The sequence below is a fragment of the Diabrotica undecimpunctata genome, chromosome 2 (genome assembly GCF_040954645.1).
Source record: "Diabrotica undecimpunctata isolate CICGRU chromosome 2, icDiaUnde3, whole genome shotgun sequence".
In the NCBI taxonomy this organism is placed as follows: Eukaryota; Metazoa; Arthropoda; class Insecta; order Coleoptera; family Chrysomelidae; genus Diabrotica; species Diabrotica undecimpunctata.
In genome coordinates this window covers 54,917,053-54,934,786 of record NC_092804.1, presented here as the reverse complement: position 1 = coordinate 54,934,786, position 17,734 = coordinate 54,917,053, and the positions used below count along the sequence as shown (strand labels likewise).

At 32.5% G+C, this 17,734-nt stretch overlaps 2 protein-coding genes across 2 annotated transcripts in view; one reads left to right on the top strand and one right to left on the bottom strand.

The window, feature by feature from the left end:
* Positions 1-285: 285 nt before the first annotated feature.
* Positions 286-8,423, top strand: ATPsynbeta (ATP synthase, beta subunit). Its single transcript, XM_072522904.1, has 8 exons — positions 286-444; positions 751-905; positions 2,393-2,662; positions 2,730-2,892; positions 2,951-3,152; positions 7,242-7,617; positions 7,697-7,858; positions 8,115-8,423. The coding sequence occupies exons 1-8, from the start codon at positions 339-341 to the stop codon at positions 8,229-8,231; spliced, it is 1,551 nt and encodes a 516-aa protein (XP_072379005.1). The 5' UTR covers positions 286-338; the 3' UTR covers positions 8,232-8,423.
* LOC140434554 (SANT and BTB domain regulator of class switch recombination) overlaps positions 8,419-17,734 on the bottom strand; it is a 90,710-nt gene continuing 81,394 nt past the window's right edge. Inside the window, exon 9 of the mRNA XM_072522903.1 lies at positions 8,419-8,591. Coding sequence (XP_072379004.1) covers positions 8,482-8,591 — 110 coding nt within the window. The 3' untranslated portion in view covers positions 8,419-8,481. The remainder of the gene's footprint in view (positions 8,592-17,734) is intronic.

Here is a 17,734-nt window from a genome sequence, read left to right as displayed (position 1 = left end):
AGGAAAGGAGAAGAATCTCATGGTCGCGCAACTTGCACTGCAGGAATGGTATTAATTGTGGTATTTTATAATCATTATAGATGCTCATCTGTCGAACTTTTCAGGTCAATCGCATCGCATGTAAGATCAGCCATGTGGTTGCCAACCTCTGGCGAGAGGTGACACGTAAAGAAGAAGAAGAAGTCACTGCAGAGCACTGATAACCTTCAAAGGTCAATTTTTTCATTGCGCAAAGTCGAAAATCACACGATTGCGCACAAAGGAAGTGCCTACTAGCGGAGACGAAACGAATTATCTAAACTTCATTCTGCAGTCTGCCTTCTTGTCGAAGTTGGATCATGTTGGGTGCTGTGGCAAGAGCAACGTCCAGCCTTTTGGCTGGAAAAACCATCGAAAAAGTTAGTTCTGAATCCCTCAAAATTGTCTCTTCGTACAATGTTCAAAGTAAGTAGTATATAATTTTTTTTCTCATGCAAGGGAAGTGTTTACCGGGTTGTGTGTCGAAGTCCATAATCTCTTTTTCAAAACTACATTTTATATGTACTATTTCACGTATCAAGCAGAAGATCAATCATCAAAGGAGGGAGTATTCTTTTAGGGTACAATTTAAATAAATTGGGGTTTCAATGATTTTTTTCTTTGATTACATAACTACCTACATACATATCAAGTGATCGCCATTTTGAAACTTACGTAAAGTGTAAAGTGATTGGATATTAAGAGGTTATCTTTTTATTTGATTTATTTTAGAAAGAGATTTCGCTGCCAAAGCTGCTGCCGGTAAGGCACAAGGAAAAGTTGTAGCGGTCATTGGTGCCGTCGTCGACGTACAATTTGATGAAGAACTACCCCCGATTCTAAATGCATTGGAAGTCCAAAACCGCCAACCTAGGCTGGTCCTTGAAGTAAGTACATAATTCAATTAATCAATTTTTGTATTTTGTAATATTCTGTTGTGTCTCACATGTTGTAGATTCTACTTTTAAAGTACTAAGTTTCATATAAGTAAATTAGTACTCAAAATATTATGATTTTTCTTTGTGGAATTATGTAATGGAACATATTTTCTTTTTTTTTATTGACCTACCATATTTATTTCTAAGATGATATTTTTCTTACATAATCAATATCATATATACCTAGCACTAGCAGTATCATATTTGTAATAACATAATACATAACACCACAAAACAGTATAATATTTACTTTAATGTCACAGGAAAGAGTATTCAAATAAAAATATAATGTCCAGAATATTACAAAATACACATATGATGTTATATGAGGATCTAATTCTGCCAATGATAAAGGACAGAAAATGCTACAAATAACAACTAAACTAATAAATATTTAACAGAGTATGGAAGGACTCTAAAGAATTATGAATTTAAGACCAAGAACATAGATACCAAGTTTCTTCTAGAAACTGGAATGAGATCAGATGAGTGACTTTCTTCTAGAAAATGGAAACCTATGTCCTACCCTGTTTTAAGATTTAAAATCAAAAGTAAATCCAAGCTTCATAAGACTTCATTTTAAGGAAATATCTAAAATAATGAGACATACTAAATATTTTCAATGTTTAATTTAAACGAGAAACTGAAAATGTTGACTGTAGGTAGACATATTTCAAAACCTCAAGTACCTTGGAAATATGCTCAAAAAAAATTAATCTTAAAAACATTATCTCTTTTAATATCATACTAGATTCAATACAAACTATTAAAAATGACTATTCAAAGAAAAATAATAAATACTCACCTATTTTACTAATGCAAAAGCTAGTTTGACTCTGTCTTGCTATGAGAATGTACTGAGAATTAAATATTTGCAGCAATGTGTGATTTTATCATTTTGTTTGTAGATTGATGTCACCAAATGAGTGCATGAGGTTCACAAGATTTTGAACTCAGTCTACCTTTATGGGATTTGTATTTTTTATGTCAAAGTTCTAAAGGAGTGAATCATAATGCCAAAAATATAATTTTCTATCTTGTATTCTTTAATATGTATCGTTGTGAATACCTACAGAGTAAGCCTACAGATTTAGGTTTAATGTAAAATAATTAATGTATTCAGGGCTCAGTAATAACCATTTTAACTTATATTGAGATTTTCTTGGAAATTTTTAACTGAATAAATTTGAGATGCAACTAATGTGTAGAGAAATATTAGTATGTACTGCTATAAATTACCTGTACTAATACAATTTTTATAGAAGTTAAAATATTGCTGAAAACTATTTCTATCATCATCAAAAAAAGTGTCTAATGTAATTTAAAAATAAAATTACTATATATAGACTATAAATTTGAACAAAATATATAAACTAAAATAATTATTTTATCAATATATTAAAAGTAAGTTGATACTAACTATTGTTTTATTTTAGGTTGCCCAGCACTTGGGAGAGAACACAGTACGTACTATTGCTATGGATGGTACTGAAGGTATTGTCCGTGGTCAACAAGTTAATGACACAGGATATCCAATCCGTATTCCTGTTGGTGAAGCAACTTTGGGTCGTATCATGAATGTCATTGGAGAACCTATTGATGAAAGGGGTCCTATTGAAACAGACAAGAGAGCTTCCATTCATGCTGAAGCCCCTGAATTCGTTGATATGAGTGTTGAGCAAGAAATTTTGGTAACTGGTATTAAGGTATGTATTTTGATAGCCTTTAACTTATCTAACATTTATTGACACAAATTTTATCTTATTATTTCAGGTAGTAGACCTTTTGGCCCCTTATGCTAAGGGTGGTAAGATTGGTCTCTTTGGAGGTGCTGGAGTAGGAAAAACTGTACTGATTATGGAACTTATTAACAACGTAGCTAAAGCTCATGGTGGTTACTCAGTATTTGCTGGTGTAGGAGAACGTACCCGTGAAGGTAATTTGATCTTTCATTAAATTTATTCTTGCAAGACTATTTTTATACTTTATTCTAGGTAATGATTTATACCATGAAATGATTGAATCTGGAGTAATCTCCTTAAAAGATAAGACCTCCAAAGTAGCCTTGGTCTATGGACAAATGAATGAACCACCAGGTGCTCGTGCTCGTGTAGCTTTGACTGGATTAACTGTTGCTGAATATTTCCGTGATCAAGAAGGACAAGATGTACTGCTTTTCATTGACAACATTTTCAGGTAAAATTAGTGATAAAATAAATAGAAATGTTAAAAATTATAATTTTATCTTCATAATTCTTTTACTGCAGTCCATATTAATTACAAAATATATCATCATAGTATGTAGATATTAGTAATCCATGTCTTTGATCCATCAAGAATAGGTGATACCTGTTACTTAATATGACATGCAATTAATTGTCACATGCTCTTGTAACTTTGTAAATACTTTGTATTGCCTTAATACAAAATACCTATTTAAGGCCTAAAAAAAGGTGGAAACACTCAGTCAGACAGGATCAGGAGAAAATGAGAGTGAGACAATGGCAAATACAACACAGGATCAACAAACATGGAAGGCAATAGTAAATGTGATGAAGACTCACAAGACATCTCACAAAGAGTTGTAGCATAATTAATGATGATGTCATTATCATCAGTGGCATCACAGCTCATTATGACCCAAAGTAGAATAATCCTCTATTTGTCCCTGTCTCTGGCAACTCTTCTCCATGCTTTAACTTGAATAGATTTTAACCATTAGTTGCCAGATCATAAAAATAATACAAAAAATTTTTTTCATGAAATTTCTTTAAAAGTACATTCAAAAAAGTATAATTTTTATCAAAACTTTAACAAAAAAGTAGATGTGGTACTTTAAAGCACCATCAGGCTGTGTAGAATAAATATAGTGTAGGTAGTAAGTTATGTACCTAATCAAAAATATGGAAATTTTTATCAATTTATTTGTAAAAACATACATCAACATTCAACACCATGATTAGTTTGAGTGTCAATGTTAGTATTGTCATTTATATGAAGATTGTTCAATATAGCATCAAATCTGTCTCTGCTCATTGCAGCTGGAACAATCACTGTTTTAAGTCGTCACTGTTAGACCAATAATGCCTGCAATTTGGTAACTTGTGGTACCCCATGAACCTATTAATTCCCAAAAATGCTATCAACTCGTATTTTTCTAGATTCAGAATCTTATTCCTGTGGACAGCATATAAGTTACTTTGATAAACTATATCATAGTTGTGGCACCTAAAAGGCTAATAAAGATGTCAGTTCCAGTTTCGCAACCAGCAAAATTATCCCCTATTGTATGTGTTGGGTACATGTATTCTGGAGCTACAGTAGTTATTTCTCTTTTATGCCACTTTCTGTCTACAATTGTCTCATTCTTGAAATTGAGATTGTCTCTGAAATTAACTTGATGACTCAAGTTAATTTCATTTATTGAATTTATCTCGATATCTTGTATACCATTTTCTATGGACTGAGCCACATCTGCTTATAGTCCACTTGAATTTTGTGGAACAGCATTGCTAGAATTATTTAACACCTCATCATTATTATCAGACTCTTCGTCAGTTTGGAAACTTGGATCATCCCATACATCCTCAAATACGAAAATTATCAACAATATTTAATAATTCTGCATCACTTACGAGCCCCTTCCTATATCAGTTGGCCCAACGTTAGATTGATAAGAAAATTAAATTTTAGAGACCAAAAATAAAAGCGCAGTATAAATTTTAGAAGTTTTAATGCATTGAACAACATTTTTGAATTTCCTAATTATAGAAAATATTTTATAACGTAATGAAAACTATTGATTAAACAGAATAATAAATAAAAAAAAACGTATAGAATATATAATATTAACAACAAAAAAATGTGGTTTACATCCCTTTTATATTTAATGACATCCAGAATTCTTCGAGGCATAGTTTTTACTAAGTTCTAACAAAATTCTACTGTAAATGAATCTCATATTTCTTGCAATTTTTCCTTCAATTCATTGAAAGACTTCGCAGGATGTTTTCTCAATGATTTTTTCATTTTGTGCCACAAAGTCTCTATCGGGGACAAGTCGGGACTGTTAGAAACCCATTTCAGAAGTGGTATGTCTTCAATCCATGTTAAACTCTTTTTTGAGGTATGACAACCTGCGCCGTCCTGTTGGAAGACAAAATCTTCCGCTGATGTTAAACAGTGTTTCATAATCGGTAAAAGAGATTTTTTTTAAATATTTATATTTGTCCGTGTTTACAACCCAATCGATAAAATGTAACTTTCCCACACCTTTAGATGACATGCTGCACCAGATCATGACAGATGCAGGAAATTTGACTTTTCTCTTAAGACAGTCGGGATGGAAAGCTCCATTTTTCCGGCGAATGACGCGACTCTTACTGTCTCCAATACATACTTCAAATCTGGACTCATCACTCCATTGTATTGAATTCCATTGTGACTGAGTCCAATCTTTATGCTCTTTTGACCATCTCAGTCTATTTTTCTTTTGTTGTAATGTTAAAAGTGGCTTTTCCTTAGCCTAAAATAAAATGAAATTTATTAAAAACAATTATAGTAAAGTACCAAAAGTACCGGCCAACCACAGCGCTCGTTATTAACTGCGCTGTCATTGGCCTCTCGGCGGAAGTGTGCTGAAAATTCTCAAACACGATGTGTATAAAAGAGCAGCACATCTTCCGAACGGGATCCAGTCGTCATACACTACTAGCCCCGTAAGACCTTGTTGGTTCGGTGCGCTACTAAGCTACAAAATAAAAGTACCAAATCCTAAAATATAATTTTCTCGTCGATTTTTCACTATAATGCTTCTTAATGCCTTTCGAGCTGCTTCGGTTATTTTACTTTTTCATACATTTCTAGGTTTTGTAACGACCGAATCTGTAGTTTTGTATTTTCGAACTATATTTCTTACACTATAGCGTGACAATTGCAACATATTTGCGATTTCCAAATTGGATTTTCCAGAATTAAAAAATCTAATAATGATTGAACAAATTTTCTCATTGATAACTTTCTCTCTCTCCAATGGCGCTACAAGCTACAACCCAAATCGGGCCTTGGCCTCCTCCAAACTATGCGTCCAACCTTGTCGGTCCCGCGCCGATCTTCTCCAGGTTCTCACGTCTAGCAAATTTGGCGCGTCCGCTGCCACTTCATCCTCCCATCTTTTCCGTGGCCTTCCTTTTGGTATTGCGCCCTGCATTTTACTATCTAGGGCTCTTTTCCATTCTCACTACATGACCAGCCCAGCGAAGTCTCTGAAGTTTAACAAATTCTGAGATCGGCGTCTCATTGAACAGTTGGTAGAGTTCATGGTTATACCTGGATCTCCATATTCCGTTTCATTGATAACTTTACAATACTACAAAATATATTTGACATTACCTGACACCTTATTGTTTTGATGTAATTTTTCCTAGCTACCTCAGGATTTAACGTAATTATGAAAAAATCAACATATGTTGACATAAGTGAATGCATAGCCAGGGTTTAGTGAAATTTTTTTTATTGTTGAAAATAGATAAAAAACCATAAAGGTAATGTTTTTAATAAATATTAATAAAAATGCCATGTTAATTAATATGGGAACTTACAAAAACATGCAGAGTATAATTTGTTTATGGAACTGCAAATTCCTTAGGTGGGCCAACTGATATGGGATGGAGCTCGTAGAGGTTTTTTGCTAGTCCAGTCTATCGTTTTTTCCATCTAAAAGAAGAAAGGGGTTAGAATATAACAAGAAGCGATAGTCACAAAACAAATTTTTTACTTCCAAATGTCTGATGTTAAGTCCATAATGAAAGGTTCAACTTTTTTTTTCAAAAACCATTTATTATTTGTCAAAAGTAAATACTTAAGTTTATAGTCAAATGTTTATTATATTATAACAATTTATACTGAAATTTGATGATAATTTTTAATTAATGGGAACACATATTACAGACAACAAATCACACTGCCACAGTTAGGTTATGCACTAATATTGTAATTGTTTTTGCACTAAAACAATGTTGCCAGTTTGAAATTAATGTTTGAAATTATATTATTCTCTAAACTGTACTTCTAGATGAAAAAATCAAGGTAAATATAAAGACAATAAGTGGCACTTTAAAGTACCATCTGTCAACTAAGGGTTAAATCATTCAATAGATGATGATGTAAATAAACAAATTTCTTATCAGTATTACAGTTGTAGTAATAAATGGTCACGATTCCTAGTCTTATTAATTTTAACTTTTACAATATATAGTACTAGTCTTCTATTTTTATTGATTTCAGATTTACTCAAGCTGGTTCAGAGGTATCTGCCTTGTTGGGTCGTATCCCCTCTGCTGTAGGTTACCAGCCTACTTTGGCCACTGACATGGGTAGCATGCAGGAACGTATTACCACCACCAAGAAGGGTTCCATTACATCAGTACAGGCTATCTATGTACCTGCTGATGACTTGACAGATCCTGCTCCAGCCACCACTTTCGCTCACTTGGACGCTACCACTGTATTGTCCCGTGCTATTGCTGAATTGGGTATCTACCCAGCTGTAGATCCTTTGGATTCTACCTCACGTATCATGGACCCCAATATTATTGGAGCTGAACATTACAAAGTTGCTCGTGATGTACAGAAGATATTGCAAGATTATAAATCACTTCAGGTTAGTAACATGACAAAAAAAAGTTGTTTAAATACACCATTTTTCTAGAGAACACTTTTATATATGCTTACCTTTTCAGGATATTATTGCCATCTTGGGTATGGATGAATTGTCTGAAGATGACAAACTTACTGTATCTCGTGCTAGAAAGATCCAACGTTTCCTTTCACAACCTTTCCAAGTTGCTGAGGTCTTCACTGGTCATGCTGGAAAACTTGTTCCTCTTGAAGAAACCATTAAGGTAATTAAATACTAGTTTTATTTGAAATTATGATCATGATTTAAACTAATACATTCAAAATTTGAAAGTGCTTCAAATAAAAAGTAGTGTTACTAAAGGAATAAAATTTTGTTAAAACAAACAAAAATATAATGCTTACAGAATTAAAATGTAACGAAGAGATAGATTAGTCATGGCATACTAATATTTAAAAAAAATTGTGTTATTGAGTTAATAGTGTGTAGAACTTTTAAATAATATGATTTTTCTTTTATAGGGATTCCAAAAGATTCTTGCTGGTGAATTAGACCACTTACCAGAAGTAGCCTTCTACATGGTCGGACCCATTGAAGAGGTGGTCCAAAAGGCAGAAAAATTAGCTGAATCTACATAAATGTTAGGATAACTTTGTATATTTATTTGTACTTGATTCCATCAATCAGCAGAGAGAAAGATGAGAACTTTTCATTACACCACCAGATTTTTTTTATATACTGAAAATTTTTGTTTATTAGCCCTAATTTCATCAGTCATGGGTATTGTTGTATTTTTAATTACTACATAAATAAAATAGATCTAAAAATTGTGTAACATTTTTATTTACTACACGATACTAGTTTTTTGTTTAGAACATTTTCTTTTTTTTATTTTCCCCTAAATCTATTATTCTTGCCCTGAATTGTAGCCACAGCTGTTCTACCATTTTTTTGTGAGTTTTCCCTCCATTCTTGTTCCAATCTCACCCATATACCTCCTAAAAATGACATTGTTTCCTTAATAATAGCAGTATTAATATCGACGTTAAAGATTGTACAAAGGTATAAAGATTGTACTTGCCAAGTACAGTCCGCATTTATTATTTTATTATAAATTAGTCTATTATTTAGTCCACAAAAGTTAACAGTACTAAATGTGTATTAAAGTTGAAAATTATATTAAATGATAGAGCAAGTTTTCCTTGATTAAATTTTGTTGGGTGCTGTTTTTAATAGTGCACTTGCAATTAATTAAAGTAAGAACATATTTAAATTTTATTCACATTGACCATGAAACATCAGTTCACGAAAAAGCTTATTCAAGTTTTTATGATTATTAGTGTTTACTAATAAACATTGTGCAGCTTATAAAAGAAATATGGACACAGAAATCCCTCCCCAATGATTGGAATACTTTGCACCATACGCAAAAAAGCAGATATCTTTGAATGCTCTAATCACAGAGGAATTACGCTTCTAAATGCAGTGTATAACATATTCTCCACAGTACTGTGGCACCATATGCAGAACGGATAGTAGGAAAATACCAGGCTGGTTTCAGAGGTGGTAAATCTACAATTCATCAGATTGCAACCCTGAAACAAATTTTGGAAAAAACACTGGAATATGGCATTGATACTCATCACATATTTATAGACTACAAAGCAACAACTCTGTGAATAGAAGAGAAATTTTCACAGCAATGAAAGAACTAGGAATACCAAATCAGTTTGTAAATTTAACAAAACTAACTCTTGAAAAAGTTGAATGTAGAGTATGAATTCAGAGGGAATTGTCTGAACCATTTAAAACAAATAATGGGCTGCGCCAGGGAGACCCTCTCCTGTATACTGTTCAATCTGGTTCTGGAAAAAGTAATATGTATGTCACAAATCACAACCACTGGTTCAATATATAATAATTCAGTGCAAATCCTGGCCTATGCTGATGACATCAATATTGATGGGAGAACGGAAAACACTGTACGGGAGGCGTATGTAGCCTTAAAAGAATCAGCTACAAAAATGGGTTTAATAATAAACACCAACAAAATGAAGTATATGAAAATAAGCCCACAACCACAAATCCTACGAACACTCGTTATAGAAAACGACGTCATCGAAGCTGTGAACGAATTTGTATACCTTGGGAAACACTTTAACACAGTCTCCTTAAATCCACAATTATATTGAGAAATACAAAAATAAAACTACAAAACAATAACACGCCCAGTCCTGACATATGGTTCAGAGACCTGGTCTCTAACAAAAAATAATTGAAAACATGTTAAGATGTTTCGAAAGAAAAGTACTAAGGCGAATCTATGGAGCAGTGAATGACAATGGAGTGTGGAGAAGACGATACAACTTCGAACTTTATAGAATATACCAGGACCATGCGAATGGAACAAAATGACAGATAGAAAAACTCTCCTTGATAGACCCATTGGTCAGAGAAGAAGACGAAAACTCAGAACAAGGTTCCTTGATAACATCGATGAAGACATGAGAAATATGGGAATATGTGCTTGGCGGAGAAAGGCGATGGATAGGGACTACTAGAGAGAAATTCTTGAGGAGGCTAGGACTCATTCAGGGTTGTAAAGCCAGAATGACGATGATGATGAATAGACATTGTATTGTGAATAGCATTTGAAAAATTAATGATAGGTCATGTCATTTTAAACTTTGTTAATTTCACTATAGACCGGTAAATTTCCTGATTGTAGTTCCCATTCCTAAGGTAACAAATACTATCAAAGCTAATGAACTTGACCTATTAATACTTTATCCCAAATGGAAAAAGGAGGTAATTGAGTTGAGTGTACTCTTCATCATCATCAAAGAATTATTATTAGAACATATTACCAGAATTCTTTCTTTCTTTCTTTCTCCCCTTCCTTTTACCCCAACAGGGTGTCGGATTTGGGCTAGCTATTTTAATTTCCATTTACCCACCTCTTCCATTCTTTTCTGTTTCCTGCCATTATTTTCAATTCCTCGAGTGATTTTTGTTTAAGTTTTCCCGCCTCTACTACTTGCTGTATCCATTTTTTTCTTGGTCTGCCTCTTTTTCTTTTTCCGATGTTTTTTGCTTCATAAATTTTTCTTGTTATTCTATTGGATTGCATCCTCATCAGATGCCCATACCAGTTCATTTGTCTCTTTGCTATTTTGTTCATTATCGGTTCCTGATTGGCCATTTTCCTAATAGTCTCGTTGCTTAATCTATCCCATTTTGTCTTTCCAACTATCCTTCTGTTTTTCCAGAATTGTCCAGTTTTCACTTGCATAGAGCACAGTCGGTATCACTATTGTGTTATATATTTTTATTCTTGTTTCTCGTGCAAGTTCTCTTTTTCCCATTATTGGGGCTAACGCATAATATAACTTGTTTGATTTCTTTGCTCTATTTGTTATTTCCCAGTCTATTTTTCCATCATTAGTTATTATACTTCCCAGGTATTCGTAAGTTGTTACTATTTCCAATTCTGAGTTTTTACATTTTATCTTTATTTGATTATCTTCCTTATCTCCTTTGCCGCTGATTATCATTATCTTACTTTTATCCTCGTTTATCTCCATTTTAAGTTCTTCTATTTGTTCTACCCATATATCCATTAGTTTCTGCATTTTATTCTCGGAATCTGCTATTAGTACTATGTCGTCTGCAAACATTAAGGACTCTATTGTTACCGGTTGTAATCTGCGGTAACCTATTATTGTCTGTAGTTGATTAGTTCTGACTCTAGTGTTTCTTATCAATTCGTTCATTACTATTATGAATAGCAAAGGGCTGAGACTATCTCCTTGTTTAATACCTCTCTTCCAATTAAATGCTTCCGATCTTTCCCCTGTTATTTGTACCCTTCCTTTTACCTCTTTGTAAGTACTTTCTATAATTTTTATCAATGCATTAGGTACGTTAATTTTCCTCAAGCATTTCCCTATAATATGTCTTACTATCGTGTCAAATGCTGCTCTTAGGTCTATGAATGCTAATACTAGTTTTTTCCCCGTATCTATGCTTCTTTCTATTAAGTTTCTAATGATATATATGTTATCATTTGTCTGTCTTCCCGGTCTAAATGCCATTTGTTCTTCTCCCAATACCATTTCTACTTCTTGACTCAGTTTCTTCTCTATTATTTTCGTATATATTTTAAAGCACACCGATGACAGACATATTGCCCTATAGTTGTCGCAGTTTACATGTTCTCCTTTTTTGTATATTGGCACGATGATATTGTTCTGCGCCTCTTTATATATTTTCCATAGCCAGTTTATTCCTTCTTCTCCCATGTATTTTACCATTTCCGGTTCAATTTCATCATCTCCACCTGCCTTGCCTATTTTTATATTTGATAATCCTTCTATTACTTCTTCTCTACTTATTTGCTCTGGCTCTGTGTTTTCTTCGCCTTCATTGATTATATTGTCTTCCTTTATCACTTCGGTATCAAATTTTTTCTCATAATATTCTTTCCATACCCTAGCTATTTGTTCTGGGCTTATTTGTATTTGGTTTGAAGTATCTCTTACTGCGTTTATTTCCTTTCGTTTTCCCTGCCTTATGTGTCGTATTGTCGTCCAAAAGTTGCTATTATTTGTTATATATTCTTCCTGAAGTTCTTCTCCAAATTCTTTCCATGTTTTTGTTTTTGCTTGTGTGACTGTCTTTTTTGCCAATCGTCTCTGCCTATAGTATTTTTCTTTATCTTCTTCTAATCCCGTTTTGAGGTATTTTTTCCATGCTATTTTCTTCTTTTTTATTTCTGTCTTCACTTCTTTATTCCACCACCTTGTCCTTTTTAACTGTTTATTATATTTTTTGATTCCACACACTTCAGTTGCTGTTGTCTTTAATACTTCACTGTATGTATTCCATCTTTCTTCCATTGTCCATGTTTCTTTTTGGCGCTCTATTTGTCTCAGTCTTTTGTTAGTTTCCTCCGTGTAAAATTCTCGCACACTTTTTATCTTTAGTTTGTTTACATTTACTTTCTTGTACTCTTTTCTTTCTACTTCCTCCATTTTTTCATCCTCCAGTTTTGCAGTGACCATCCTGTGTTGTGTAGACAGTTCGGGTTCCTTTTCCGTTAAGATGTTTTTTATATTTTGTTCTAGGTTTCTCGTATAGACTATATAGTCGATTAAGCTTTTCGCATTTCTCTCTTCAGCCACAAATGTATATTTGTCGTTAATGGTTTGTTCACTGAATGTGTTTCCTATTATCAGGTCATTGGTTTGGCAGAATTCCAGCATTTTAATTCCATTTCTATTTAATGTTTCTTCCCCATATTGTCCAATGCATCCTAATCCCCTGTTAATATCCTTACCTACTCTTGAATTCCAATCGCCTAAGATTACTATTTTTTCTCTTGTCTCTCTTAATTTGTCTAATGCGTTTTGGAGTTCGTTGTAGAATTCTATCATTATCTCTTCTTCATTACCTTCTGTTGGTCCGTATATTTGTATTATTCCTATCTTGTCTTTGAGTTCTATTTGGGCTGTGATTATTCTAGATGATACTGCTTCGTAGTTTGTTATTCTTGATTCTATTCTTTTATTAACTATTATACCGACTCCTTCTTTTGCTCTGTGACCCTGTGGTACTCCGGAATAATATAGACTATATTTCTCATTGATATTGATGTGTCCTTTCCCTATCTTTTTTGTTTCGCTTATTCCCATTATTTGTACGTTCATTTTTTCCATTTCTTCCGTAGCTTCTATTTCCTTTCCGGTCAGAGATATCACATTCCATGTCGCTATTCCTATATGATTTGTCTTGTTAAGATGTATTTCCTTATTACTGTATTCTTCTTCTCCATTATTGGTGTTAACGTTGATTTCATGCTCCCTGGTTTTTGTATTAACATTATATCCATTATTTATTTTATTACCGTTTTTATTTCTAATGCTAATATTTAATTTTTCCCTACCTTCATTACTAATGCTCTGCCCATTTTTGATATTCCCCCTAACTATAATATTATCACTACTGTTAGTTAGCCTAATACCCATACTCCTATCACAAGTCATATTTCTAATGGCATACTTATCATTTACATTTCTAATCCTATTCCTATTACTACTTAAAACTAAACATTTATCATCATTGTCCGGTTTATTTTGTAATTACCAGAATTCACATTTTATATATAACAATCAGTCAGGTTTTCGTAGAAATTATTCATGTGAGACAGCATTGCAATTAACCATAAGCAGTTTTAATCCCGAGGTCGACCGAGATAAATATGTAGAAGCAGTATTTCTTGACTTAAAAAGAGCATTTAAAAACATTGACGGAAATATCTTACTTACTAAATTAATGGGATAGGTATGGATTTGGTGGTCTAGTGCAGGCTTGGATATCAATAGCAGACTATTTATATGAACGTAAACAAAGGGTCAAAACAAGAGATGTTATGTCAGATGAAATATAGTGTAATATTGGTGTTCCTCGGGGAAGTGTGCTTAGCCCACTTCTCTTTATACTTTATTTAAATGATTTAAATTTATTCATTGATTGTGACTTTTGTGATATAAATGTTGCTATTTGTATTAGAATGAATGTAATACTTAGATCAGTTAATTAGTATTTTAAATCAAATAAAATTTAATTGAATATAATTAAGATAAAGTTATCATAGTTACCATCAGGTACAAATACAAAAATCTAAATCTGAATAACTTTAAATCTTTTTATTCACTGTGACAGAATTGAATTTGTCAACTGTATCAAATACCTTGGTTTTCAATTAGATATATGTCTATGTAGTGTTAAGTGATCACCTTAAGTACATAACCAAACAAATATCAAAAAAGAACTGACATGATATACTGGAATTAGCGAAAGCATTATATATATATATATACAGTGTGACCCATTTAGATTGGAAACACCTCTATAAAATTTGAAGTTGTTAACCGATTTTAACCAAATTTTTTTTTAATGTCATGTAATAAAAGGTCGATTGCGGGACAAAATATGAAATATTTAGTTAAATTTTCAGAGCAGTCTACGATACTTTTTCTTCGTCGAAAATGGAAAATTTCTATTAGCGATTTTTTTATTAAAAAAAATTCTGCGCCACTGGATTTAGAGTGGCTTCAAATAGCTATGACAAAAATTTCAATAAAATATATTTATTAATAACGAAGTTATGACAACTTAAAATTTTAAAACTCACTAAGCTACGAGTCAAAAAAGAACACCCTGTATCAACAGATAACCATAAAACTAATTATTTTTCAAATAATTTTAATAATAAACAGTTTAATAATATGCAAGTAACGCACTTACATTATTAACTTTACATGATACAACTTAAATCTCAGTTTCCGTGATAACGATATTACTGTTTGACATTATTTGTGTCATACAAATTTCAGTGCTAGCATAAATTTATGCATAATATCTGCAGCAATATTTACTTCAAATTATTTTAATATTATTTTGTGTCATGGCTGCAAGATTAAGTTTGAGAGAAAAAATTGAAATTATACGTCTTTTGGGAGATAACGATAGAAATGCCAGGGAAGTTTGTACAATATTTAATGACAGACATGTGGATCGTCCTAATATTAGCTGAGGTACGGTAAACAAAATAAATAGAATCTTTAATGAATATGGTGCAGTATCAAAACTAATTTTAAAAAATAACCCGTTACAAAGAAGAAGAGGAAACAATCAAATCATTTTAGATCAATTCAGAAATAACCCTAATACCAGTTTAAGGAATGCCAGTTTATATTTGAATGTGCCTCGAGAGAGTATTCGGCGATGTCTTAAGGTAAATAATATTAAACCTTTCAAACCAAAATTATTACACACATTACAAGAAGGCGACGAAGCAAAACGTTTAGAATATTGTTTATGGGCCCAAGGGGAATATTTAAACAATATAAATTTTCTAAAAAACGTGTTGTTTACCGACGAAGCCACTTTCACTACAAATGGAGTAGTATCATCACAGAATTGTCGCTATTGGATAGTAGATAATCCCCATTGGGTAATAAACTTTAAAAGCCAGTATTCTCAAAAAATCAATGTCTGGTGTGGTATACTGAATCAGCGAGTTATTGGTCCTTTCTTTTTTGAAGAAAACTTGAACACACAGAACTTTTTAGAATTTTTAAACACCGACTTGTGGGATGCTATTCATGAGCTCCCAATTAATGAACGAATTTGTATATCCAGTTAGATGGGTGTTCTGTTCATTACGCCAGAACCGTGAAGCAATGGCTAAATGAAAATTTTCCGAACCGTTGGATAGGCCGGGGTAGTCCGTTGATAGATTAGCCACCCAGATCTCCAGATCTCACAATTTTAGACTTCTTTCTTTAGGGAGTTACCAAACCCGTGCAAGAGACGTAAACGAACTTCGTGCAAGAATTCGACAGGCATGTGCAGAAATTACTGCCCAACAACTAAGAAATGTAATTAGAAATATTTATAAACGCTACGACAAATGTATCCAATTAGATGGTGGATTGGTAGAGGCAACTAGGATTTAAACTAAAATTATGTTTCCATATTTCTGTAAATACAGAGTGTTTTTTTTTAACGTTAATACAGAGTTTTTTTGCTTAGTGAGTTTTAAAATTTTAAGTTGTCATAAGTTTGTTATTAATGAATAAATCTTAATGAAATTTTTGTCATAGCTATTTGAAGCCACTCTAAATCCAGTGGCGTAGAAATTTTTTTCATAAAAAAATCGCTAATACAAATTCTCCATTTTCGACGAAGAAAAAGTATCGTAGAATACCCTGAACATTTAACTAAACATTTTATATTTTGTCCTGCAATAGACCTTTTATTACATGACATTAAAAAAAAGTTTGGTTAAAATCGGTTAACAACTTCAAATTTTATAGAGGTGTTTCCAATCTAAATGGGTCACACTGTATATATATATATATATACATATATATATATATATATATATATATATATATATATATATATATATATATATATATATATATATATCAATTGTTCAATTGCATTCTTTCATTCGCATTCTTTCAAATGAGAAAGTCAACTTATCACATACAAAAGTGGACAAATCAAAAAATTTACAACAAAGTGTGAAACCTCTAATGCAGTACCACTTAAGGTAAGGACGCCAATTAAGGCCACGTTAAGGTTTAAATGTCTGTAATATTTTATTCAGTAAAAATATGGGGAGAAAAGTCTTTTATACGTATGGCCTAACATTTTAGCTATCGAGTTTCTCGATACAATACTTAATAAATAAATAAAGAAATATAAAATTTTAACATTTAACATTTAACTTAATAAGGTCAGTTTCATTTTTTAAAGAAATTTACGTGGATAATAAATTTTAAACCTAAGAATTAAAGAATAAACACAAAGTTTAATGAAAGAAACTTTTATTCATATTAAAAACAAAAATTTGTCAATACATTAAGTACATATATCGCACATTTACACACATCGAGGACATACAAATATATCCTTGCCGTCTTTTGTTAATCCTATACATTCCTCGTGGATATACTTATTACAACAAACACACTTGCGCATATCAGCCACTCTATCCTCATCATACAAGAAACATTACCATAAATCTTTTTTTAAATTTGATTTTGGTTTTGCTGAGCTATGAGATTGTGCACTAAATAAATCTCTAGTAACTTCTTGTGCTTTCGCATTAATGGCCTGTCGACGTTTTTTTGTTGATACTTTTAACTCCGGTGTAATCAGCAAACCACTGGAACTAAAACTTGCATTTAGTTCTTCACATGGCTCTGTCTCACTTATTTTTGCAACCTTATTTTTATCATATTTATTTGACGTGTAAACTGCATCACTATAATCCTCGCTGGAAGTTGTACCACTTGTGTAAGACCCAGATGAGTCACTGTCTTCATCTGAGATGTAAGTTTAAAAAACTTTGGTCAGTTCTTTTTTTTTTGGTAATTTTCCTTTTCTCACTACTCGAGAATGATTTGCTTTTATTATTTTTGTTCACACCGCTGCAGGATAGCTGTTCTTCGAAATTTGTATTCTCTTTGCCAGTTGTTTCAATTTCTGGTTCGGTTGTAGGATTTTCTTGAAAATCTTCGGCGATTGTTTCAATCTCTCGTTGTGTCAGACAACTACGTAGGTG

Bases quoted from the DNA above. Each gene is read 5' to 3' on its own strand.
- ATPsynbeta (XM_072522904.1), top strand. From the start codon at position 339: ATGTTGGGTGCTGTGGCAAGAGCAACGTCCAGCCTTTTGGCTGGAAAA. The intron at 2,893-2,950 runs GTAATTTGATCT...ACTTTATTCTAG, and splicing joins AGGAGAACGTACCCGTGAAG to GTAATGATTTATACCATGAA. The intron at 3,153-7,241 runs GTAAAATTAGTG...TATTGATTTCAG, and splicing joins TTCATTGACAACATTTTCAG to ATTTACTCAAGCTGGTTCAG.